Source organism: Oncorhynchus tshawytscha, linkage group LG13 (assembly GCF_018296145.1).
Source record: "Oncorhynchus tshawytscha isolate Ot180627B linkage group LG13, Otsh_v2.0, whole genome shotgun sequence".
Classification (NCBI taxonomy): Eukaryota; Metazoa; Chordata; class Actinopteri; order Salmoniformes; family Salmonidae; genus Oncorhynchus; species Oncorhynchus tshawytscha.
Window position 1 is genome coordinate 33,504,404 of NC_056441.1, and position 24,573 is coordinate 33,528,976.

At 42.5% G+C, this 24,573-nt stretch overlaps 2 protein-coding genes across 3 annotated transcripts in view; one reads left to right on the forward strand and one right to left on the reverse strand.

Annotated features, from left to right (window-relative positions):
• LOC112232390 (phosphatidylinositol 4-kinase beta) overlaps positions 1–4,598 on the forward strand; it is a 36,904-nt gene extending 32,306 nt beyond the window's left edge. The window contains exons 6-12 of the mRNA XM_024399390.2: positions 163–267; positions 442–565; positions 683–796; positions 1,012–1,163; positions 1,391–1,523; positions 1,759–1,879; positions 2,018–4,598. Coding sequence (XP_024255158.2) covers positions 163–267; positions 442–565; positions 683–796; positions 1,012–1,163; positions 1,391–1,523; positions 1,759–1,879; positions 2,018–2,199 — 931 coding nt within the window. The 3' untranslated portion in view covers positions 2,200–4,598. The remainder of the gene's footprint in view (positions 1–162; positions 268–441; positions 566–682; positions 797–1,011; positions 1,164–1,390; positions 1,524–1,758; positions 1,880–2,017) is intronic.
• A 5,182-nt stretch (positions 4,599–9,780) lies between these two features.
• LOC112232389 (ubiquitin carboxyl-terminal hydrolase MINDY-1-like) lies at positions 9,781–23,525 on the reverse strand. 2 transcript variants are annotated; one of them, XM_024399389.2, is made up of 10 exons: positions 23,274–23,525; positions 21,533–22,292; positions 20,835–20,892; positions 17,219–17,283; positions 13,389–13,547; positions 13,179–13,281; positions 12,593–12,735; positions 12,155–12,352; positions 11,772–11,924; positions 9,781–11,177 (listed from the first exon to the last, which is right to left on the reverse strand). In XM_024399389.2, exons 2-10 carry the CDS (start codon positions 22,211–22,213, stop codon positions 11,097–11,099), a joined length of 1,641 nt encoding a protein of 546 aa, XP_024255157.1. In that variant the 5' UTR covers positions 22,214–22,292; positions 23,274–23,525; the 3' UTR covers positions 9,781–11,096. The 2 variants fall into 2 exon arrangements, with proteins under 2 accessions (XP_024255157.1, XP_024255156.1); XM_024399388.2 differs by having other exon boundaries at positions 21,533–22,947.
• Positions 23,526–24,573: the final 1,048 nt, after the last annotated feature.

Genomic DNA, 24,573 nt, shown 5'->3' on the forward strand with positions numbered 1-24,573 from the left:
GTTTTCTGAAGGAGACTACAGTTCCCCAAAAATGTGAGGATCCGGTATGGCTCTCAGGACAGCTCCGGCCCAAGTCCAAGCAATGCTTGTTATAGTTTCATGTATTTGGGTCCATCGCTATGGCCTGGATAGAGGTTTTACAACAGCATGTTTCTTTCTCAGGCGACGTCTGTCAGAGAACCTGGCCCACACCCCCACCACGTTCCGGAAAGATCCGGAGGACCCGTCTGCTGTGGCGCTCAAGGAGCCCTGGCAGGAGAAAGTCAGGTGGGTGATTGGCAGATCAGAATGAATAGAAGGGACACACATGGATGGGCGTACACAATCCCACCTGACGATACATGTCTATCCCACTTAGGAGCAGCGAAGAACAGCACATTGTGGCATTGTCAAGTAATTTGCTGTGTCTCACTATTTCCTCCTGCTCTCTCCATCCCTCAGGCGGATAAGGGAGGGCTCTCCTTACGGTCACCTGCCAAACTGGCGGCTGCTGTCGGTCATCGTGAAGTGTGGGGACGACCTGAGGCAGGAGCTACTGGCCTTCCAGGTGCTCAGCCAGCTGCAGGTACGTGACCCTCCACAGTCGAGTCCCATTCCACAGAAATGCTATAATAATACTAATAATGGATTATTATTAGCATTCCCCGGCTAATGCGCTCCACTTCTCCCCCTTCTTCTCCAGTCCATCTGGGAGCAGGAGCGCGTCCCCCTGTGGATCAAGCCCTATAAAATCCTGGTGATGTCATCGGACAGCGGGATGATTGAGCCCGTGCTGAACGCTGTCTCTCTGCACCAGGTGAGCGCATTTATCAATTAAATGGACCCCATTTGAAATGTCATGACAAAGCTGCCCAAGTTGTTTAGCTATGTGATGCAGTACGACTGCCCTCTTGAGATGAAGATTCTGATAATATAAGTAACAGTTTGATCCTGCACTATTATCAATAGCTATTTTGTACAGAATACCGTGTTGGTTGCCATTTCTAATGGAATGCTGTGTCTGTGGTCCAGGTGAGGAAGCAGAGCCAGCTGTCTCTGCTGGACTACTTCCTGCAGGAGCACGGCAGCTACACCACCGAGGCCTTCCTCACCGCCCAGCGCAACTTTGTGGAGAGCTGTGCCGGCTACAGCCTCATCTGCTACCTACTGCAGGTCAAAGACAGGTGGGCAGCCCTCCCTTCTCATCCCTCCTTTAGTTTCACTAGTACTATTACTCCCCTGTTCTATTTCCCCTCTCCACTTCCTGCATCGTTGAGGATGTTTGGCTGCGTTTACACAGGCTGCCTGTGTAAACACCGCTTTTGTGGTGTGATAAACTACCACATCCCACCCTCTCCTGTAATTCCTATATGTTTTACTCACTCCCCCTTCTCTCGTCTCCTTTCTCCAGACACAATGGCAACATCCTCCTGGACTCTGAAGGCCACATCATCCACATTGACTTTGGTTTCATCCTGTCCAGCTCACCCAGAAACCTGGGCTTTGAGACCTCTGCTTTTAAGCTCACCAGCGAATTTGTGGATGTGAGTCAAATAAATGAGTGAATGTGCGTTGTCACATAAAACTGTAAACCGGAATTGCTCATACAGCTAGCTGCCTAACAATTGAGTTAGCAATCTCACAATGTTCACTACATAAATACATTTGTTGGTGTGTTAAAAGATGCTATTAGCGACATTGAGTTTGCTGGTTATCTGCATAACCTGTCAGTTTTGCATGTGTAAAAAGTCCACTCTGTTGTCCGCGGTTCTCTCTCAGGTGATGGGAGGCCTGGATGGAGACATGTTCAACTACTACAAGGTGCTGATGCTCCAGGGCCTGATAGCTGCTCGCAAACACATGGAGAAGGTGGTCCAAATAGTGGAGATCATGCAGCAAGGTACTGTTTGCTAAAACGGTATATGAGCATGGTCAGTGTGTCGCCGTTTCCATGTACATGATCTTTCTGCCCTGTGTCTGGTTTCTTTTATGGTCTTGCTATTACAACTCCCATCTCCCCGCTCTCCTCCCCCACCAGGCTCTCACCTGCCCTGCTTCCATGGCTCCAGCACCATCCGCTACCTGAAGGAACGTTTCCACATGAGCCTGACGGAGGAGCAGCTACAGGTGCTGGTGGAGCAGATGGTGGATGGTTCCATGCGTTCCATCACCACCAAGCTTTACGACGGCTTCCAGTACTTCACCAACGGCATCATGTGAACAGTTCAACACCGGGACACAACCACATAGGACATCCACATGGGAGAGCAAGCAATCGTGTACACACACACATACAGATGGTGGCGAACATGTGCATATGGACTCAAACATGTGCTTGCCATAGCAGCACATCTACAAAAATGGACTCTTGTATAGACTAGTACTACAGGACTTGTATAGACTAGTACTACAGGACTTGTTTGCAAACTTGATATGTTCTTTGTCTTAGACTTCTGCCCCCCTCCTCCCCCCTCCTTGTTTTGGCCTTGTGGAGGGGGAGACTGCACCTCCTTCCTCCTGTCCATAGGACTTTTACCTCATTGACGGTTTAAAAAAAGAGGCATAACGCACAGTTCAAATCACACACAAAAACGATTAAGTATCAATATTTGAGGAGGTACTTCATTGAAAAGGGGAGGGGCAATGTGGGAGAGGGCGTGGTCTAAATTCAGAGGAGCCAAGAAGTGTTTTCTCAGATTGGACAACTGCAAGAGCAAATCAGAGGTACATATCGAATATGTACTTATTTTCCATTGTTCTTAGAGCAAAATGGACTTTGAGAAGCCACTATGTAACGACAAAGAAAGCACAAGACAGGTTTTCTAATGGACATTTTATTTTCCCTTCTTCTCTGAAAATTCTGTGGTCATCAAGAATGAGCCAGCCCAAAGAGAGGGGGGGAAGGACTATTAAAAACCATGAGTGTTATCTGTCAGGAAAACAACACTTTATTCCAAGAGTTTGATTTGTTTTGAACTGGAAGTTTGAACTAGGACCAACACGTCTCTTCTTAGGGGTCCAAGCATGCAGCGAAGCTGCTGGTTGTGTTTTTCTTTCCATCCTTAAAAGGAGCAGTTTCATTTCAATCTGGGTTTCAGACAACTGGTTCTCATCCAGTAAAGCACATCTGTACTTACTGTTACAGATAGAAATACCATGAATAAAAAGGACTGTTCTCTATCATCACATGACAGTCTGTATATTCAACAGACTGTGTCATGCCAACATACATCATGTAGGGCTTTGCTAGTGTCACTCTTAAAGCCACCATACTTGAAGGAACGCTAGTGTCATGTTGAGCCTCATGCACTTGACAGTTATGTTGAACCAAAATGGCTACCTGTGGTTACATATAAAACCATTGCAATGGATTTATGCAAAAAAAACTCAACATTGATGTTCCACTAATGTTTGTCTTTCATCTCTAACTAAATGTGTGTTAACGCATTATTATTGTATGTTATGTTAACTAAGGTTGCATATTTAACGAATGCTCAACATGTCCCTCTCTCGTTGGCTCAGATGCATTCCTGTGACTAACTCGGGCCAATCCAGAGAGAGGGTTGTCCTTGAGCAGACGATGTAAATAATGGGAGTGATGATTTCATTCCTCTGTCTGTTTTTATTTCTCCTTATTTTGAACAGTATGAGCTCATTATCACAAGTCAACTTCCTTGATATGTGAATGTTTTTTTATATGATACTCTCTATGAAACAGATTGAGTTTGTTGCTCTCTTAAACACAAACATGTATTCAGTATTGAAGAGAGCTGTTTGAAAAAGCTACATGCTGGGATAGCCTATAACTTATATTACCTGCTTATGTTTGAAAGCTGTGTTGTCGGTGGGTGGCTTTTGTGTATAGCAAAAATGACAGAGAACTCAAATGAGTCATTCATGTGAGCAAACCAATGCCTTGAGACATACAACTTTTATCAATGCAACAGTTGGGACAAAGGCGTGCAGGTCATGTACCCAGGAAGTTTATTTGATCAAAAGTTTTAAACACTTCCTGCTTACTCTTCAGTAAATACTACTTTCATTGCCTTTCCCCTTCATTTATTCCAACCCTAACATTATTCTGTAAAATTATGTAAATAACTCAAGTGCATTTTTATCTTTACCGGAGTGGGTTCTGTCAAACCCCCGTTGATGTTCTCTCCCATTCTGAACCATGGAGAAGCAGAATTGTCTTTGTCCAGTGTCACACCAGCTAAATGCTTGTCCATGGGTACAGACTGCTCCAGATAATGTATAGATCACACTATTGTTCTGAACAGAAAAATGTCTGCTCTACATGGAAAGTTGTTTTGCCCTTTTTTAAGTTCTGAACATTGTGCCCTCAGAGAGACGTGGTTTTAGACGGAACTGGTCCACCGCTAACACCAAGCAAAGCATTTATTCGACTAAATTAACAAGTCCTTCGTCCTTGATACTAAAGACATTTTAGAATGTACAGGGGAAGAAATATTGCCCACTTTTGTATCAGAACGCTAACACTTTAATTTTCCTAATTATATGTTTCGCTTTTCATACACATGGTACAGAGACGAACCTTGTATCATGTTGCCTAAATGCATGACTCCTTCAATAAATTGGAAAGTTTTTGTTTTCTTGTATATTTTCTTGGTTTTCTTAACATGTGTTGATAAATTTTAGGGGGAATTTTGGATATATAATTGAATAAAATGCAAGTCACGTGATTACATATACACCCAGTAAACTAGTAATGTATTGCAATAGATTTCTGTTTTCAGTTGCATCAAGGATAGACTATTTGTTAATTCTGTTTTTAATATGTAGTGATGCTATGGCAGGCTATATTGTAATCAACTGAATATGAATTGTAGCAAATTTAATGACAACCTGTCCTCTACAGCTCTTTTACAGTGATTCTAATCATTTGCAGTGCTGATGCTACTATGGCTGTTTTACACACAGCCGAATTCTGATCTTTCATTAATTGGTCTTTCAAACAACCAAATCTGATGTGAAAATATCTTTGGTCAAAAGACCAATTAGTGAACAAATATCAGAATTTGGCTGCCTGTGTAAACTCGGCCGATGACTTTAATTCTACGGTTGTAACTACGTTGTCAAAGTTCAGCATTCTTCCAGCAAACACAGTCTTGATTGGACTTGGACATTTTTGGCTACCTGAAGCGTTTGTCTTTCATTAATAGGAGCTGTTTTTCTTGATTTGAGTCCAATATCAGAGACGGGCATCGTGCAGCCGGCGGCCGTGTATACAGTGGCTTGCGAAAGTATTCGGCCCCCTTGAACTTTGCGACCTTTTGCCACATTTCAGGCTTCAAACATAAAGATATAAAACTGTATTTTTTTGTGAAGAATCAACAAGTGGGACACAATCATGAAGTGGAACGACATTTATTGGATATTTCAAACTTTTTTTAACAAATCAAAAACTGAAAAATTGGGCGTGCAAAATTATTCAGCCCCCTTAAGTTAATACTTTGTAGCGCCTCCTTTTGCTGCGATTACAGCTGTAAGTCGCTTGGGGTATGTCTCTATCAGTTTTGCACATCGAGAGACTGACATTTTTTCCCATTCCTCCTTGCAAAACAGCTCGAGCTCAGTGAGGTTGGATGGAGAGCATTTGTGAACAGCAGTTTTCAGTTCTTTCCACAGATTCTCTATTGGATTCAGGTCTGGACTTTGACTTGGCCATTCTAACACCTGGATATGTTTATTTTTGAACCATTCCATTGTAAATTTTGCTTTATGTTTTGGATCATTGTCTTGTTGGAAGACAAATCTCCGTCCCAGTCTCAGGTCTTTTGCAGACTCCATCAGGTTTTCTTCCAGAATGGTCCTGTATTTGGCTCCATCCATCTTCCCATCAATTTTAACCATCTTCCCTGTCCCTGCTGAAGAAAAGCAGGCCCACACCATGATGCTGCCACCACCATGTTTGACAGTGGGGATGGTGTGTTCAGGGTGATGAGCTGTGTTGCTTTTACGCCAAACATAACGTTTTGCATTGTTGCCAAAAAGTTCAATTTTGGTTTCATCTGACCAGAGCACCTTCTTCCACATGTTTGGTGTCTCCCAGGTGGCTTGTGGCAAACTTTAAATGACACTTTTTATGGATATCTTTAAGAAATGGCTTTCTTCTTGCCACTCTTCCATAAAGGCCAGATTTGTGCAATATACGACTGATTGTTGTCCTATGGACAGAGTCTCCCACCTCAGCTGTAGATCTCTGCAGTTCATCCAGAGTGATCATGGGCCTCTTGGCTGCATCTCTGATCAGTCTTCTCCTTGTATGAGCTGAAAGTTTAGAGGGACGGCCAGGTCTTGGTAGATTTGCAGTGGTCTGATACTCCTTCCATTTCAATATTATCGCTTGCACAGTGCTCCTTGGGATGTTTAAAGCTTGGGAAATCTTTTTGTATCCAAATCCGGCTTTAAACTTCTTCACGACAGTATCTCGGACCTGCCTGGTGTGTTCCTTGTTCTTCATGATGCTCTCTGCGCTTTTAACGGACCTCTGAGACTATCACAGTGCAGGTGCATTTATATGGAGACTTGATTACACACAGGTGGATTGTATTTATCATCATTAGTCATTTAGGTCAACATTGGATCATTCAGAGATCCTCACTGAACTTCTGAAGAGAGTTTGCTGCACTGAAAGTAAAGGGGCTGAATAATTTTGCACGCCCAATTTTTCAGTTTTTGATTTGTTAAAAAAGTTTGAAATATCCAATAAATGTCGTTCCACTTCATGATTGTGTCCCACTTGTTGATTCTTCACAAAAAAATACAGTTTTATATCTTTATGTTTGAAGCCTGAAATGTGGCAAAAGGTCGCAAAGTTCAAGGGGGCCGAATACTTTCGCAAGGCACTGTATCTAGGCCTACTGTAAGTAAAAAATCTAAACTGGAATAGATTTAAATTAAATTCCACTCTGCACATTTATATACAAAATTCATCAAATGATGAGGGAGAATGACAGACAGACTGCAAATATATTTTGAAAGACCTGTAAATCTAAAACTTTTCTTTACTTTCAGAATGTGGTTGTGGAAAGCAAGGCTAACCCTGAGACTGAGCCCTGAAGGCCACAGGGCTACAACAGTTAACACACTAACCGGGTGAACTACTATAACATGATGAAATATGGATATTACAAGTGTGTATGTGCCCGAGTCTATAAATGAGGGAGCTCATATGTGTGTTTTAGGTATGTGAGGGTCAGGAGGGGTAAACAATTCTGTTACTACGGTGGCCCAGATCTCCACTCATGATGAAAATAAGAGACCGGCGGGGAGCCATGTAGGCGCACTGTAAGGAAAAATTCTGCTGTAATATCCCTACAAAATTCCTCAAATGGCCCCTCTATACAGAACACCATTGGTGAGAACACACCAGGGCTCCCGAGTGGCGCAGTGGTCTAAGGCACTGCTGTGTCATTACAGACCCTGGTTTGAACCCGGGCTGTATCACAACCGGCCGTGATCGGGAGTCCCGATCACAATGTTTAAGAGCTACTGTTGAGAGTTTACAGCATCTCCATATACATCCTATTTACAGATGTCCGCCTTAGAAACCCTGAAAGACACATTGAAACTGTCAAGTGTGAAAAACCCAGCAGAGTTGCAGTTCTTGACACTCAAACTGGTGCACCTGGCACCTACTACCATACCCCGTTCAAAGGAACCTAAATCTTTTGCCTTGCCCATTCACCTTCTGAAATGGCACCAGCTGCAACATCGAGAGCATGGTTGCATCGCTGCCTGGTACGGCAACTGCTCACCCTCCAACCGCAAGGCACTACAGAGGGTAGTGCGTACGGCCCAGTACATCGCTGGGGCTAAGTTGCCTGCAATCCAGGACCTCTATAGCAGGCGGTGTCAGAGGAAGGCCCTAAAAATTGTCAAAGACCCCAGCCACCCCAGTCAGACTGTTCTCTCTACTACCACATGGCAAGTGGTACCAGAGTGCCAAGTCTAGAACAAAAAGGCTTCTCAACAGTTTTTACCCCCAAGCCATAAGACTCCTGAACAGGTAATCAAATGGCTACCCGGACTATTTGCACTGTGTGCCCCCCCAACCCCTTTTTTATGCTGCTGCTACTCTGTTTATCATATATGCATAGTCACTTTAACTATACATTCATGTACATACTACCTCAATTGTCCCGATCAACCAGTGCTCCTGCACATTGGCTAACCAAATTGTGTCCCGCCACACACCAACCCCTCTTTTACACTACTGCTACTCTCTGTTCATCATATATGCATAGTCACTTTAACCATATCTACATGTACATACTATTTCCATCAGCCCGACTAACCGGCTTCTGTATGTAGCCTCGTTACTGTTATTTTTCACTGTTGTTTTTATTTCTTTACCTACCCATTGTTCACCTAATACATTTTTTGCACTATTGGTTAGAGCCTGTAAGTATTCATTTCCCTGTAAGGTCAAAACCTGTTGTGTTCAGCACACGTGACAAATAGACTTTGATTTGAGATGCACAATCCATGTCTCAAGGCTTAAAAATTCTTCTTTAGCCTGTCTCCTTCCCTTCATCTACTCTGATTGAAGTGGATTTAACAAGTGACATCAACAAGGGATAACTTTCAACTGGATTCACCTGGTCAGTCTGTCATGAAGAGTTCTTAATGTTTTGTACACAGTATATCATCTCACTCTCTCAAAGATGGAGCAGAAAAAGTTAACAAGATGGAAAAGACAGAATAAAGCAAGAGGCAGGAGAACAAAAAGAGGCATCAAAGATATGGTGTTTCAAGGCGGCCTAGAAGGACTTGAAGGATTGGTTGTATGAGTCGATTATGTGAAGTAATTAATGATATTTACCAGACAACAAATGAGTCATTGAGCACCATGATAATTTGTTTAGATTTTCCTTTACTGACATGACAAATTAAATTCAAAGCAAGAAGTGGTGACGATTAACACTTGGCGTCAAGGTGTGGCCTATTTCTGTAGTGTTGCCGAAAGCCCCTCCCCCCAAAGCTACTTCAAAAGGCCCTGTATAGCCGACCGTCTCAAAACTGAATTAACTGCCAGAACTTTATTCCTAAGTAATGTAAATCAAATGCAGACTTCTCATAGTTAGTTCAAGCACCAGATTTGCTTGAAGGCCCAGTGCAGTCAAAAACGTGCTTTACCTGTCTGAACAAAAATATAAACGCGACATGTAAAGTGTTGGTCCCATGTTTCATGAGCTGAAGTAAAAGATCCCAGAAATGTTCCATTTGCACAAAAAGCGTATTTCTCTCAGATTTTGTGCACAAATTAGTTTACATCCCTGTTAGTGAGCATTTCTCCTTTGCCAAGATAATCCATCCATCTGACAGGTGTGGCATATCAAGAAGCTGATTAAACAGCATAATCATTACACAGGTGCACCTTGTGCTGGGGACAATTAAAGGCCACTAAAATTTGCATTTTTTCACACAATGCCACAGAGGTATCAAGTTGAGTGGCATGCTGACTGCAGAGATGTCCACCAGAGCTATTACCAGAGCTGTTGCCAGAGAATTGTATGTTAATTTCTCTACAATAATGTCATTTTAGAGAATTTCTGTCTGTAATAATGCCCGTTTGTTGGGGGAAAAAAACATTTTGATTGGCTGGGCCTGGCTCCCAAGTGGCTGGGCCTATGCCCTCCCTGGTCCAACCATGGCTGCACCCCTGCCCTGTCATGTGAAATACATAGATTAGGGCCTAATTTCTTTCAATTGACTGATTTCTTTACATGAACTGTAACTCTTTAAAATGATTGAAATTGTTGCTTTATATTTTTGTTCAGTATATATATATATATATATATATTTCCACACTGATGTTGGAATAATACTGTTAAATTCAGAAATGTTAGCCTGTGGTTTTGGGATGACATTTGGGCCTGCCTGAAATGGGTTAATAGACCAATAAGAAAGCGTTCCAAACCTCTCAGCTAATTTTCAGGTTTCCCCTCCCCACTCAGACCACTCGCAGATAGACGGTCCTATCAAAATTCTTGCTCCAGAAATGGCTCTTTCCTAAGAAGCTATTTGATTCTTTTTGACCATTTAAAATTCTTACCTTTCAATTATTTAAAATTTAGATAAAAACAGCTGCATTGGACCTTTAATGCGACTCTTATTCCCATATAGTCATCTTTAACCCTCCAATGATCTCAAAAGTCATCCACAAAAGATGCTCCAGCAGATCCCGTTCACTGCCCATACCACTCAACTTCTGCATAATTCCTCCCTGCTACTAACTACAGCATAGTACACTATATGACAGGGAAAGAAAAGCCCATGCTTACTCTAGCAGATAGGACTTTGGGGAAAACGGCCATCTCTTCGTTCGTTCGTCGGGCTTGCAGAGCCCGCTTCTCGACCCAGGCATAATTGTGCATTGTTCTGTATAGGACAGGAATGTACTGAAGTTTCCATCATGGCTTGAATGAGTCAGATGACAACTACCCTACAGTTTGCTTAAAAACAGATCTTTCTAGGGCGAGAAGGTAGCAGCGAAGGGGGGTTGTCTTTGTGCTCTTAATTTAAACTTTTTTTTTGCAATTTCAAAAGTTGCATCATCTATCAAGATGCATCAGTTGGTCAGAGCTGTAGCGACTTCCCTTTAATTTAGACCTTCACTTTCTGTCCACTTAGCTTACAAAATCAGACCACTGTCTGCCTCGTTGCCATAGAAACCAAACCAGACCACAGTTACAAACTTCGCTCATATTTCTCAAGAGGGGCAGTGATAGCTGAATAGAAGACGACCCCTGATGTGTGACTACCTGGGTTGTGACGTGTCTTGGTTATGATTCTCAGCTGCTGTAACCAACCAACTGCATGGGATTTCCTCTCTGCAGCCTCAATTCACGTTTAGATTCTGTTCTGAGGTCTAGCAAAGCAGGACTAGTACTGCCACCTTCTGGCCTGGATGTTCAAAGAAGAACATGGGTGAGAGATGGGGAGGTACAACCTCAAGGTTTAGTGTGAAGGGTGAGTTTGGCATTGAGATGGCAGGGGCACAATCCCCTAACTGTGTGTGTATGTGTTAGGGGTTGGCTTAATGCAATGAAGTGCAGGCTCATGGGGGAATAGGGTAAGTTTAGGTGTCGCTATAATATGGCACAGTCGGAATCATCCTTTTTCTCCCGTCTCCTCTGACCTCCCGGCTTGGCTGCCAGTTGACGTCTCACCTGGAAGCAAAACAAACATTCATACAGGAAATGGACAAGCTGCTATGTAGGACGTTTGTGAATCAAAGATAGCAGAAAGTTGCCTTTTAACCTAGTACCAGAAAAGTACAGCACTGCACCGTGGTGAAAGAATGCAATGAGTCCTCCACATTTTCTGCTCAAATAAATTGTAGTGTGATGGAAAAAGCACCAGGGGACACTTTCTTACCAATTGTCTATACCAGTCGTCAAACATTTTCAGCGGGGACTCCATTTTTTCAGCCAGAATTTCTAGGGGACCTCATTTTTTTTGCAAACCCACATCTAACGACAATCTTAAAAATAACCTTGAATGTTATGAATTTATCTCTTATCCAAATTAAAAGAAAATACATTTACTCAAAACTGTTTAAAAAAAAAAAATTCATGGGGAAGTCAACTGCAGTTCCCCTTCGACTTTTGAATATCACAGGTCTATACTGTTGTATTGTGTTAATCTTTCATACTGTTGAAGTAAAGCCTAGAGAGGGCACCATCTTTCATACTGTTGAAGTAAAGCCTAGAGAGGGCACCATCTTTCCTTCTAGTAAATGTCTTGATAGTGTGGTTGGTTACCTGCTGTGCTGGGGCCTGGGAGGGACCTTGTTGCTGCTGCTGCTGCTTCTGGTACTCCTCCTCCTGCAGCCTTCTGGCCAGGTCCAGGTCACTGAGGGGCCCCGGGGCCACCCCCTGCTGCTGCTGCTGCAGAGACATGGCCACTAGGTAGTCCTGGCAACCAAGCATACACCACGGGGTGAGTGAATGTGGTCATGGAAATGTGCATAGAGGCTGAAATCCTTAACGTCCATGCATGATTTACAGTACATACAGATCTCAAGTTAGGATCACGTTAGACACAGACAGCGTGGCAGTTTTACACATAAAAAACCCTTAACTATCTAGCTGCAGCAGAAGACATGGAGATTGTCTCTATGGCGTATTGGATACTGCCCACTGACCTGGTCAATCTGTCTCTGCTGCTGCTGGGGCGTGAGACTGTCGGGCTGTGTCACGAGGACGCTCCTCTGGGGCGGGTGGCACAGGCGGAAGTCTGAGTTGCAGAAGTTGCCGTCGCCCTCCACATTGTGTAGGCTCTCCCACACTAGCCCCTCCTCCTGCAGGAAGCCCTGGTCTGTCACCAGCAGGTACAGGTGGCCCTGTGGGGTCACAAGGTCAAAGGTTAGAAGTCAATCACTGGGGGGTGGCGAGCAGCGTTTTAGAGAATGTTGTGCTACTGCAGGGCGCTTGAGGGAACGTTACAGAACGTGCTACATGCCGCTGTCATGTAGAATACAGTCTTATCTATATATGCCATTTCTATCTGCAAGGTTCTATATGTTGCACTCTATAGATTGATCCATTGGTACATTTCCTTACCAACACGCACACACACGCACCTTGTGCTTTATCATGGTGCTAAAGTGGTTGTTTCTGAAGAATACGGACAGCTCGCCCTCCTTGACTTTAGTGTTGAGCTCACAAAGTCCGTGGTACGATAGCTGGGTCGCTGTGCACTCCAGAAACTGCTCTGCCACCAAACCTGAGACGGAGAAGTACCAGCATAAGAGAGTAAGGGGAATAGCTGCATTACAGAGGAAACGGCCAAGTGAACAGAATGCAATTGGGATTAAATGATCAACTTCCCATCAAGACCATCATCAATAAAACCAGTTTATTAGAGCTGGGCTTGAACATAACTCCTGTAGCTCACCAGGACAAGGGTTGGTGACAACTCAAATGTATTTTTATTTTACCTTTATTTAACTAGGCAAGTCAGTTAAGAACAAATTCTTATTTTCAATGACAGCCTAGGAACAGTTGGTTAACTGCCTGTTCAGGGGCAGAATGACAGATTTGTACCTTGTCAGCTCCGGGGTTTGAACTTGCAACCTTCCGGTTACTAGTCCAACGCGCTAACCACTAGGCTACCCTGCCGTCCCAAGTAAGGATTCATGTCAAGTAAGGATTCAGAAGGTCCTGCACCTTCACTGACACGGCTGCTGTCTTCCGAATGCTTGTAGCCGATGATCTTCTCTACCAGCTGGTTGTAGCTTAGCTTTCCCACCGCTGCCACCATCTCAGGGCTCTGGAGAAAGAAAATACTTTGAAACTGAAGCCCAAAACAAAGGGATTTGGGGCATTAATTGTGAAAAGAGGGCTTTCACCTTCACATGTTCTACAAATGTTCCTTACCTGAGGGTCCACCAGCCAGCCATGGTAGAGCGGGATATCCAGCAGGTCAAAGGCGATACACTCTGGTGTGTACTCAAAGTCCGACACGCCTGTGAAGCGCACGTTGACGTCAAGGCCCGTGGACAGCTTTGGCAGAACTGCCATGGCATCGCTCATGTTCTGCGGATTCAAAGATAGAACATGATGCATATTAGAAAACTACAGATGTTGGAAACTGAGTCGATTACAGTCGATTTCGAGATTAACGTCTAGAATTGAAGATCAGACCATTTTCTAAGAGTCATTTGAATTAATATTTTGTGTTGAGATGGAATCGTACTTGCACACAATGTAGAGTTGGTTGCGCAGAAGTCCAGTATCACCTGTTCCTAAATCATTTTCTCATATGGTTTACACCTCAGTTCCATTGACATGTAAGGTATGAGAATGCTGAAGGATAAAGCTAAGTGGATGTGCAGGTTAATGTTTCCAAGAGACCTGCACTCTCAACCATACCTAAAAATGTCTGTCACTGTCGACTCCTACAATATGGTGTTTGAGTGAAACTAGGCAGCAAACTAGAATCCTCTGAGTTTAGCAATGAAAAATGAACCTAGGGTTTTCCCTTACTAAAGAAAATATTGGTCGACCGAAAGAAGTCAGTTCTTTCGACCAATCGATTAGTCAATTTTAAAACGTGTATTTTTCCATATGTATACACACCCTGTGTTTAATAAAATCAACTATATGTATTTACCTTATCTGATGCTTCAAGATCACTGATGAAATATGACAGACTCAACAGGGAAACAGAGATCAAGATAACAAGAAGAAAAAAAAAATCCTCCTCCCATTACGGCTTTCTCCGATTCTGCCGTTACTCTCCTGAAGTTGCTGGTAATAGGCTACACGAGGAGTCGGGAAACTCTCATGTGGAATGCCAATGTATCTTACCATTTCTACCGATCTGCGTGCCAGTTATGGTTTTCATTTCCATTTCATTTATACTAAAAATGTCTTCGTATCTCAAAATCATTCATGTGGTTAATGAAAATTATATCCAAATCTAAATGAAACAAACCTAATAAGTAACTTATACTCCCAACTGGGCTATGTAAAAAAAATGCCTATAAAAGCCAACAAATAAAAACATTGCAGCCTGTAGGTAGAAAATATCCTGACAAAAATAGGCATGGACTATCTGCAATGAACTTGAAACATTGTATCAACTATTAGCTTGGGTTGGCCTGAAGCTCCTTGCAACATTGTAGAAAATATTCTGGGCCCTTAGGAGTTTAGTGTACCAGTGAGCTCGGACAGACACAGCTGTAGGCAATTTGAGCAAGCGATAAGAAGTTATCAGTTAGGCCTATTTTAAGACGTTTCCACTGGATCAGAGCATGACATTTTCCCCTTTCTCCCAGAGTGGTTATCGAAAGGGAGAGAGCTGGAAAGATTTTGAAAATACATTGAGGAATTGTCACTCAATAGATGTAAAAATAGACTTTGTTTGCTTGCTGTTTGAGGAGAACATTCACATGAGAACCTCCACAGGTGGTGGTGCATTAAGCCAATCAGAAATACTAACACCAAATGGGCACATTTATATGCCTACATTCGCAAGCAGGCCAGGTAGCATATAGACCTACTTCTATGCGTAATCAGGTGAGTGTCCTTATTCAACATTGACAGGAGCGCTCCAAACAAAAGACAATGACAAAATTGACAGAACTCGTAAATGGAATGAAATAAACCATAACTTGTTTCTCAAGTGTAGCATAGGTTGTAGGCTCCTTGCTAGCACATGCTTTTTCAGTTCTGCCCACACATTTTCTATGGGATTGAGGTCAGGGCTTTGATGGCCACTCCAATACCTTGACTTTGTTGCCCTTAAGCCATTTTGCCATAACTTTGGAAGTATGCTTGGGGTCATTGTCCATTTGGAAGACTCATTTGCGACCAAGCTTTAACTTCCCGATTGATGTCTTGAGATGTTGCTTCAATATATTCACATAATTTTCCTTCATCATTATGCCATTTATTTTGTGAAGTGCACCAGTCCCTCCTGCAGCAAAGCACCCCCACAACATGATGCTGCCAGCCCCGTGCTTCAAGGTTGGGATGGTGTTCTTCGGCTTGCAAGCCTCCCCCCTTTTCCTCCAAACATAACGATGGTCATTATGGTCTATTTTTGTTTCATCAGACCAGAGGACATTTATCCAAAAAGTATGATCTTTGTCCCCATGTACAGTTGCAAACCGTAGTCTGGCTTTTTTATGGCGGTTTTGGAGCAGTGGCTTCTTCCTTGCTGAGCGGCCTTTCAGGTTATGTCGATATAGGACTCGTTTTACTGTGGATATAGATACTTTTACAACTGTTTCCTCCAGCATCTTCACAGGATCCTTTGCTGTTGTTCTGGGATTGATTTGCACTTTTCGCACCAAAGTACGTACATCTCTAGGAGACCGAACGCGTCTCCTTTCTGAGCAGTATGGCAGCTGCGTGGTCCCATGGTGCTTATACCTGTGTACTATTGTTTGTACAGATGAACATGGTACCATCAAGTGTTTGGAAATTCCTCCCAAGAATGAACCAGACTTGTGGAGGTCTACAATTTCTTTTCTGAGGTCTTGGTTGATTTCTTTTGATATTCCCATAATGTCAAGCAAAGAGGCACTGGGTTTGAAGGTAGGCCTTGAAATACATCCACAGGTACACCTCCAATTGACTCAAATGATGTCAATTAGCCTCAGAAGCTTCTAAAGCCATGACATCATTTTATGGAATTTTCCAAGCTGTTTAAAGGCAGTCAACTTAGTGTATGTAAACTTCTGACCCACTGGAATTATAATTACAAGTGAAATAATCTGTCTGTAAACAATTGTTGGAAAAATTACTTGTGTCATGCACAAAGTAGATGTCCTAACCGACTTGCCAAAACTATAGTTTGTTAACAAGAAATTTGTGGAGTGGTTGAAAAACGAGTTAATAACTCCAACCAAGGTGCATGTAAACTTCAACTGTACATACATACATACACACACACACTACTGCTCGACAAAAAAAATAAAAATTTGGTCGAACAACAGCCTATAGACCAGTCGAATAATTGGGTTCCCCCAGTAAAGGAACCAGATTGATTAGCTCTGAACTGCATGTATGTCAGACCCAGTTGGTTGGATCATGGTGCTTACAACATCAAAAACATGGGTTTGATTCCTGCATGAGCCACACATACCAAACAGATGGGTTGACTCGGAAGTCACTTTGTATTAAAGAGCTGCTACCTTGCCACCAATTTGTTTGATGCTTACACCTTACTGTACATTTTTGGTACAGTAATTTTGAATCCTTGTTGTTCCCTAAACTCCTTATTGTGGTACTCTAGTGGCAGCTGGTGTGACTTAGCACTGATGACACAGGCTTCTGCCTCTGCTGTGAACTCCACTTCCCCTTAAAAATGTGTCACAACCTTACACCCAACCACACCCACACACACACACACACAATTTTGTGCACACAGTTACAAAAAGATAGACCAGTGGCGGCTGCTGAGGGGAGGACAGCTCATAATAAGGGCCAGAACGGAGTAAATGGAAAGGCAAACACACGGAAACCATTTGTTTGATTTATTTGAACCCATTTAACTTATTCCGCACCAGCAATTACCACGAGCCCCCCCCCCCAATTAAAAAGGTGCCACCAACCTCCTGTGAGGTAGACAACACAGACAGAGCTGCACCTGCAGACGCACAAGTCCAAACACACACACGCTAGCGCAGCTTCCGAAAAACATTCAGACACAGACCGACAGTGTCACAAATAAGCCAAGTGGACAGATGTGTGTTTACCTGCTGAAAGTTGAGCTCCATTCCCTCAGCCTCCTCCCTGGGTTTGATGGACAATACGCACTCTCCTGTGGCAGAAACGCAAATTGCAGGAGTATGAAAACAAAATGGGTACTGTGGATCTCAGACAGTGAGTGACCAAACAGAAATGCGTGTTATGATATACAGTGGCATTCAGAAAGTATTCATACTCCTCGACTTATTCCACTTCGTTGTGTTACAGCCTGAATTCTAAATTGATTATACAGTGCCTTGCGAAAGTATTCGGGCCCCCTTGAACTTTGCGACCTTTTGCCACATTTCGGGCTTCAAACATAAAGATATAAAACTATTTTTTTGTGAAGAATCAACAACAAGTGGGACACAATCATGAAGTGGAACGACATTTATTGGATTTTTCAAACTTTAACAAATCAAAAACTGAAAAATTGGGCGTGCAAAATTATTCAGCCCCCTTAAGTTAATACTTTGTAGCGCCACCTTTTGCTGCGATTACAGCTGTAAGTCGCTTGGGGTATGTCTCTATCAGTTTTGCACATCGAGAGACTGACATTTTTTCCCATTCCTCCTTGCAAAACAGCTCGAACTCAGTGAGGTTGGATGGAGAGCATTTGTGAACAGCAGTTTTCAGTTCTTTCCACAGATTCTCGATTGGATTCAGGTCTGGACTTTGACTTGGCCATTCTAACACCTGGATATGCTTATTTTTGAACCATTCCATTGTAGATTTTGCTTTATGTTTTGGATCATTGTCTTGTTGGAAGACAAATCTCCGTCCCAGTCTCAGGTCTTTTGCAGACTCCATCAGGTTTTCTTCCAGAATGGTCCTGTATTTGGCTCCATCCATCTTCCCATCAATTTTAACCATCTTCCCTGTCCCTGCTGAAGAAAAGCAGGCCCAAACCATGATGCTGCCACCACCATGTTTGACAGTGGGGATGGTGTGTTCAGGGTGATGAGCTGTGTTGCTTTTACGCCAAACATAACGTTTTGCATTGTTGCCAAAAAGTTCAATTTTGGTTTCATTTGACCACAGCACCTTCTTCCACATGTTTGGTGTGTCTCCCAGGTGGCTTGTGGCAAACTTTAAACAACACTTTTTATGGATATCTTTAAGAAATGGCTTTCTTCTTGCCACTGTTCCATAAAGGCCAGATTTGTACAATATACGACTGATTGTTGTCCTATGGACAGAGTCTCCCACCTCAGCTGTAGATCTCTGCAGTTCATCCAGAGTGATCATGGGCCTCTTGGCTGCATCTCTGATCAGTCTTCTCCTTGTATGAGCTGAAAGTTTAGAGGGATGGCCAGGTCTTGGTAGATTTGCAGTGGTCTGATACTCCTTCCATTTCAATATTATCGCTTGCACAGTGCTCCTTGGGATGTTTAAAGCTTGGGAAATCTTTTTGTATCCAAATCCGGCTTTAAACTTCTTCACAACAGTATCTCGGACCTGCCTGGTGTGTTCCTTGTTCTTCATGATGCTCTCTGCGCTTTTAACGGACCTCTGAGACTATCACAGTGCAGGTGCATTTATACGGAGACTTGATTACACACAGGTGGATTGTATTTATCATCATTAGTCATTTAGGTCAACATTGGATCATTCAGAGATCCTCACTGAACTTCTGGAGAGAGTTTGCTGCACTGAAAGTAAAGGGGCTGAATAATTTTGCACGCCATTTTGCATTTTTCAGAAAAATGCAATTTTGCATTTTTCAGTTTTTGATTTGTTAAAAAAGTTTGAAATATCCAATAAATGTCGTTCCACTTCATGATTGTGTCCCACTTGTTGTTGATTCTTCACAAAAAATATCACAAAAAATACAGTTTTATATCTTTATGTTTGAAGCCTGAAATGTGGCAAAAGGTCGCAAAGTTCAAGGGGGCCGAATACTTTCGCAAGGCACTGTAGGTTCTCACCCATCTACACACACAATACTCCATAAGGAGAAAATGAAAACATGTTTTTAGAAACGTTCGCAAATGTATTCAATTAAATAAAGATCTCATTTACATAACAATTCACACCGGAGTCAATAAATGTTATATTTACCTTTGGCAGTGATTACAGCTGTACAGTCTTTCTGGGTAAATTGGCTGTTGAGCATTGTTTGATAGCCAAGTCTTGCCATAGATTTTCAAACCGATGTAAGGCAAAACTGTAACTAGGCCACTCAGGAATATTCAATGTCATCTTGGTAAGCAACTCCAGTGTATATTTGGCCTTGTGTCTTAGGTTACTGGCTAACTGAAAGGTGAACTTGTCTTCCAGTTTTCCTCTTGGATTTGGCCTGTGCTTAGCTCTATTCCGTTTCTTTTTATCCCAAAAATCTCCCTCGTCTTTGCCGCTGACAAGCATAGCCATAATATGATGCAGCCACCACCATGCTTGAAAATGTGGAGTTATACTCAGTGATGTGTTGTGTTTGCCCTGAACGTTTGTATTCAGGACATAAAGTTTACTTTTTTTTGCAATTTTACTTTAGTGCCTTATTGCAAACAGGATGCATGTTTTGTAATATTTTGATTCTGTACAGACTTCATTTCACACTGTCATTTAGGTTAGTATGGTGGAGTAACTACAATGTTGTTGATCCATCCTCAGTTTTCTCCTATCACAGCAATTAAACTGTTTTAAAGTGACTATTGGCCTCATGGTGAAATCCCTGAGTGGTTTCCTTCATCTACAGCAACTGAGTTAGGAGGGACACTTGTATCTTTGTAGTGACTGAGCGTTTTTTTTTGTACCCATCTACCAATAGGTGCCCATCTTCGCACAGCATTGGTCTACATGGATGAATCTGTTTGAACTTCACTTCTCGACCTTACAGTGCATTCGGAAAGTATTCAGACCCCTTGGACATTTTAGAATAAGGCTGTAATGTATTAAATCCCCACCATCTGTGATTTAATCAATTTTTGAATAAGGCTGTAAGGTAACAAAATGTAGAAAAAGTAAAAGGGTTCTGAATGCACTGTAATTGTATGTGTGGGGTACAGAGATGAGGTAGTCATAAAAAAAATCATGTTAAACACTATTACTGCACACAGTGAGTCCATGCAACTTATGTGACTTGTTAAGCACATTTTTACTCCTGAACTTATTTAGGCTTGCCATAATAAAAGGGTTGAATACTTGTTGACTCAAGGCATTTTCCCCTTTAATTCAGTTGTAAATATTTCTAAAAACACACAATTCCACTTTGACATGGTGGGGTATTGTGTGTAGGCCAGTGACACAAAATCTCAATTTAATCCACTTCAAATTCAGGCAGTAACACAAAAAGTCAAGGAGCGTGAATACTTTCTGAAGGCACTGTATTTCTCCATGGTAAATGGTCAAAGTTGACTGCTTGCTCAATTTGCTAGATATTTCAATGACTTAAGCCCTTGGCTCCTGGAGCATAGGGCCTGTGATGATCTTTAATTTACTGCCTGATAATATGCAGTCTCTTTAGTTACTCGTATGTTCATGCATTGGTTGCATTTTCATGTGTTCATGACAACCTCAGAATAATGTAGGAAAATGTGTTGTTTACTGGAAGTTACAAAGCAATAACTTCAGTGTAACAAAGTCTGTATGGAAGCACAGTCAATACACTTCCTTGTTTCTTACCAAGGTGAGCCATCAGGTCCTCTGTGGTGACTACTTCTGTCTGGGCGGGTAGCTTGGCCTGAAGACAAATCACACATGATTATAATTTGTAAGCACTTTTCTTGACCAATGTTCATTAAACAATAGACTCTCTGAAGCTGCCATCCTGACATTTATAAACGTAAATTCTGTGTTGCGTCGATTTTGAAAGATGTTGATGGTACAAACAAGATTATAGGATTCAGAAGGCTTTGGTGTTCTCTTAACTACGGCTCATCACACCCTAACGTGAACCTGTAATTCCTGTTTCTAGAAACTTCCCTCACGCCTGTGTCAGGTCATCCTCACCCTTATTCTCAGTCACCTTAAGGCCAATTACACATCTCAATTGTCTTAAGTACTTCATCTGCACTGATCTCAAAACATATGACAGGGTAAAGCAGTATATTTTAGGACTATTGGAGGATTTTGCAACGTGCGTCTCAATAGTCTAAAGTAGCCTCCTTTTTTGGGCTCTTTCCATTGATCTGCACTTATCTGAAAATAAATAGACCAGTGAATGCAAAATCCCCCAATAGTCCTATAATATACTGCTTTACCCTATCATATGTTTTGAGATCAGTGCAGATGAAGTAGGCCTAAAACCACTTAAGACAACTGAGATGCGTAATCATGGACCCCATTAGTCCTATATAGCTGTTTCTACAGTCCAACAATACCTTCCAGCGCAGAAACAGGGTGTTCATGATGGCCAGCAGGGGACAGGGCCCGTTCTCACTCTGTGTGATGATGGGTGTCTTCTTCTCCTTCCAGGTGATCCATTTCACAAAGTAGTAGGCCGGCGTCATGGGCTCTGGGGCGGCGGTGGCCCCTCCCGTGGCTGCGGCAGCCAGGACGTCACTGACCAGGCCGGGGACGTCAGCAGAGGGGGAGCGGCCCTCGTCGCCCAGGGCAGAGTAGGACGACAATGGCTCGTCATTCCCGGTGTTGCCCTCGAAGAACTCCAGGCTGCGGATGGAGAAGGAGGGAGAGTCGCTTGTAGCCGACTGGCTATTCTCGTCCGACCTTCCAAACATGGCCTCTGAGCTCTCCCCGTTCACTTCGGTCAGAGTTTGGCTCTGCGGGGTGGATTGAGCGTCTTCTGTTGTGCCGTTTTCAGACATGACTGGCGTGAGTGCGGTTCCACTGTGTTTGCCAGAACCTTCTGCTTCCATAATTGGAGTCTTGACTGATGGTACTTTGGTGGAATCTTCACGGTCCAAGGGCTCTGCTTTGTGGCTTTCTTTAGCTACAGAGGACCCTGGTGCATGGCCACCCTCCTCAGAAATAGCCTCTGTCAGAGAGCAGTCATCTTTGACAACGCTCAGGAGATCTCCTCCGACTATCTCAGAATCCTCCATAGCCGGGTAATGTTCAATGTAGCACTTAATCAATAGAAAATAAGGCCAAGTCGTCTGTAAAGACTACTTCAGGCTTAGGCTGTATAAGCATAGAAAAACAAACTCAGCCCTTTACATTAACAATATTCAAGGCTTTAAAAGTTGGCAGTGACCTTCTAGGTGAATCTTGAGGGAAATCTACTCGACAATCAGTTCCCTGAGTAACAGTGTCCTTAGTTTGCAAAACAGGATTGATGGACGGCTACAGTAGAATCCACAGTCGCTCTGTCGGTTTTATGTCATTCAGACTGTAAGACAGAGTGGATTTCACAAAACTCTACAAGATTTCCTCTAACAAAAGATAATGATCTTTACACTAATATATATATATATATATATATATATATATCAATTTAACCTTAACAAAAGTACAATTATCTTACAGATAATTTTCAGCACTGCCTCTGTCCATTGTAGCTACAGCTGCAAACTAGAGCAAAGTTATCTTTGGGGGAGGCACAACTTATCTGGTTATAAAAGTTGTGCTTTTCCTGACTATACAATGGAATACACCAGAGAGATGGACAAGTTACAAGGGAGATGGAGCTGGTCAAGCTTGTCCCTTGCCTCGTGACATGGATGACTCAGTATGTTTCTAGGATATCAAATGCGGTATGGTTGACTTCTTAGCTTCGTCTGAAAATATCAGCTGGTGAATTCGAGTAACCATATTCTTTAAAAGAATTGTACCATACCTGCAAGAAAAATATCAGTCAGGGGAAAAACTTATTCTCGAAAAACACAAATTCTTATTCTAACTATGTTATAGGACTGACCCTGGGGGTTGACAAAATACTAAGAAGGTAACGCTAACTATAAAGCCGGTCTAGAAAATGTTGCATCTGCCAACTAGCACCAGAACTGACTACTGTCCGGACTATAGCTGGCTATAGCCTCGTGGTGACGCTCAGAAGTTGATAGCGCCCATCACTAACGTTACCCGGCAATGAGTATCTTGCTGCTGTTGGCAGCTTGCTTGCTAGCTAACGTTAGCTGACCAGCAGAAAATAAAATAACTTACCACGAAGCCAGTTGACAGCGTAAATGGCAACAACAACAAAAAAAGTAGTGAAATTTAGACTGTTGTTGGTCCAATCAACAGAAAACGTTTAACGAGCTTCGCTGGCTGACAGCCATACTATTTACATTCCACTGTCTCCTCGTTCGCTGTCTTGAATTCGCTTCCTCCACTTCACTTCCTCTTGTACTACCACAGCAAAATATTTGTATATCTGTGACCACGGTCTGTAAACAATGACGTCACGAGCTGCATTAACCACAGGGGGAAAACTCCTTTGTAGATGTCATGCACCAAGCTACAAACATAAAATACATTTAGTATAATATGCAAACCAAAAATATTTCGGGGGGAAAAAAGAAGAAAATACTCAGCAAATATGCGAATTAATCCAAACACTAGCTACATGAAATGATTGTGAATGTAATCTTCATGGGGACACGAATGGTTGGAGGAGAGAACTGCATGTGTAAATACACTGGTCGTGGTCATGAGCGTCATATCTCCTTGCGGTGTAGTATTGCAGAGACGAAAGTCTAAAATGTGTGTTTATTGTGTAATGGATGATATGTCACACACTGTGTGTGACTCATCTACTCATCTGTGATATATAAAGACGACGAATGCCTGCTCTCATTAATGAAGGAACTAAATAAAATAATAGAATCGTCCAATTCCCACACAGCTTCATTTCTTCCATGTCTTGTCTTGACCATTATTCTGATTATAAAAGTAGGATTTGTGTTGTGGAAATATGTTGTGTTGATATTGTCATGAGGTGAAAAGTATGGCACACAGCCCTGGAGGGGCATGCTTATTGGGACTACTACACATGTGACGTCATGAATTTACCGGCGTAAACACAACCACTTTCGAGTGATGTGGATTCCGAGTCTTTTCAGTGAGCCGGCTCATTTGGCTCAGTTCACCTAAAAGAGCCATTCATTTAGCTCCTAAACGACTCTTCCGTCAGTAGCGCTTAAAAACGTACCTATAACTATAAAAAAAATGCAACTCTCCAGAGTTGTAGCCTCGATTCACATGACTTGGACTCGAGTCTGACTCCAGCCACAAATTGATGAGTTGAGACTAGAATTGTTGGAAATAAAATAACTTGAAACTTGAATTGGAGCCTCAATACTCTGGACTAGACTTTCACTTGAGACTGATGTATGGAGCGAGATAGCTGCCAATAGGTTGAATTTACATAGCGTTAGGATCGTAAGAAAATCTATACGTAAATTGTTCGGATCGTAAGAAAAGCCAGCGTGAAACATGAAAAGTAAATGTTAAATTAGAAGTG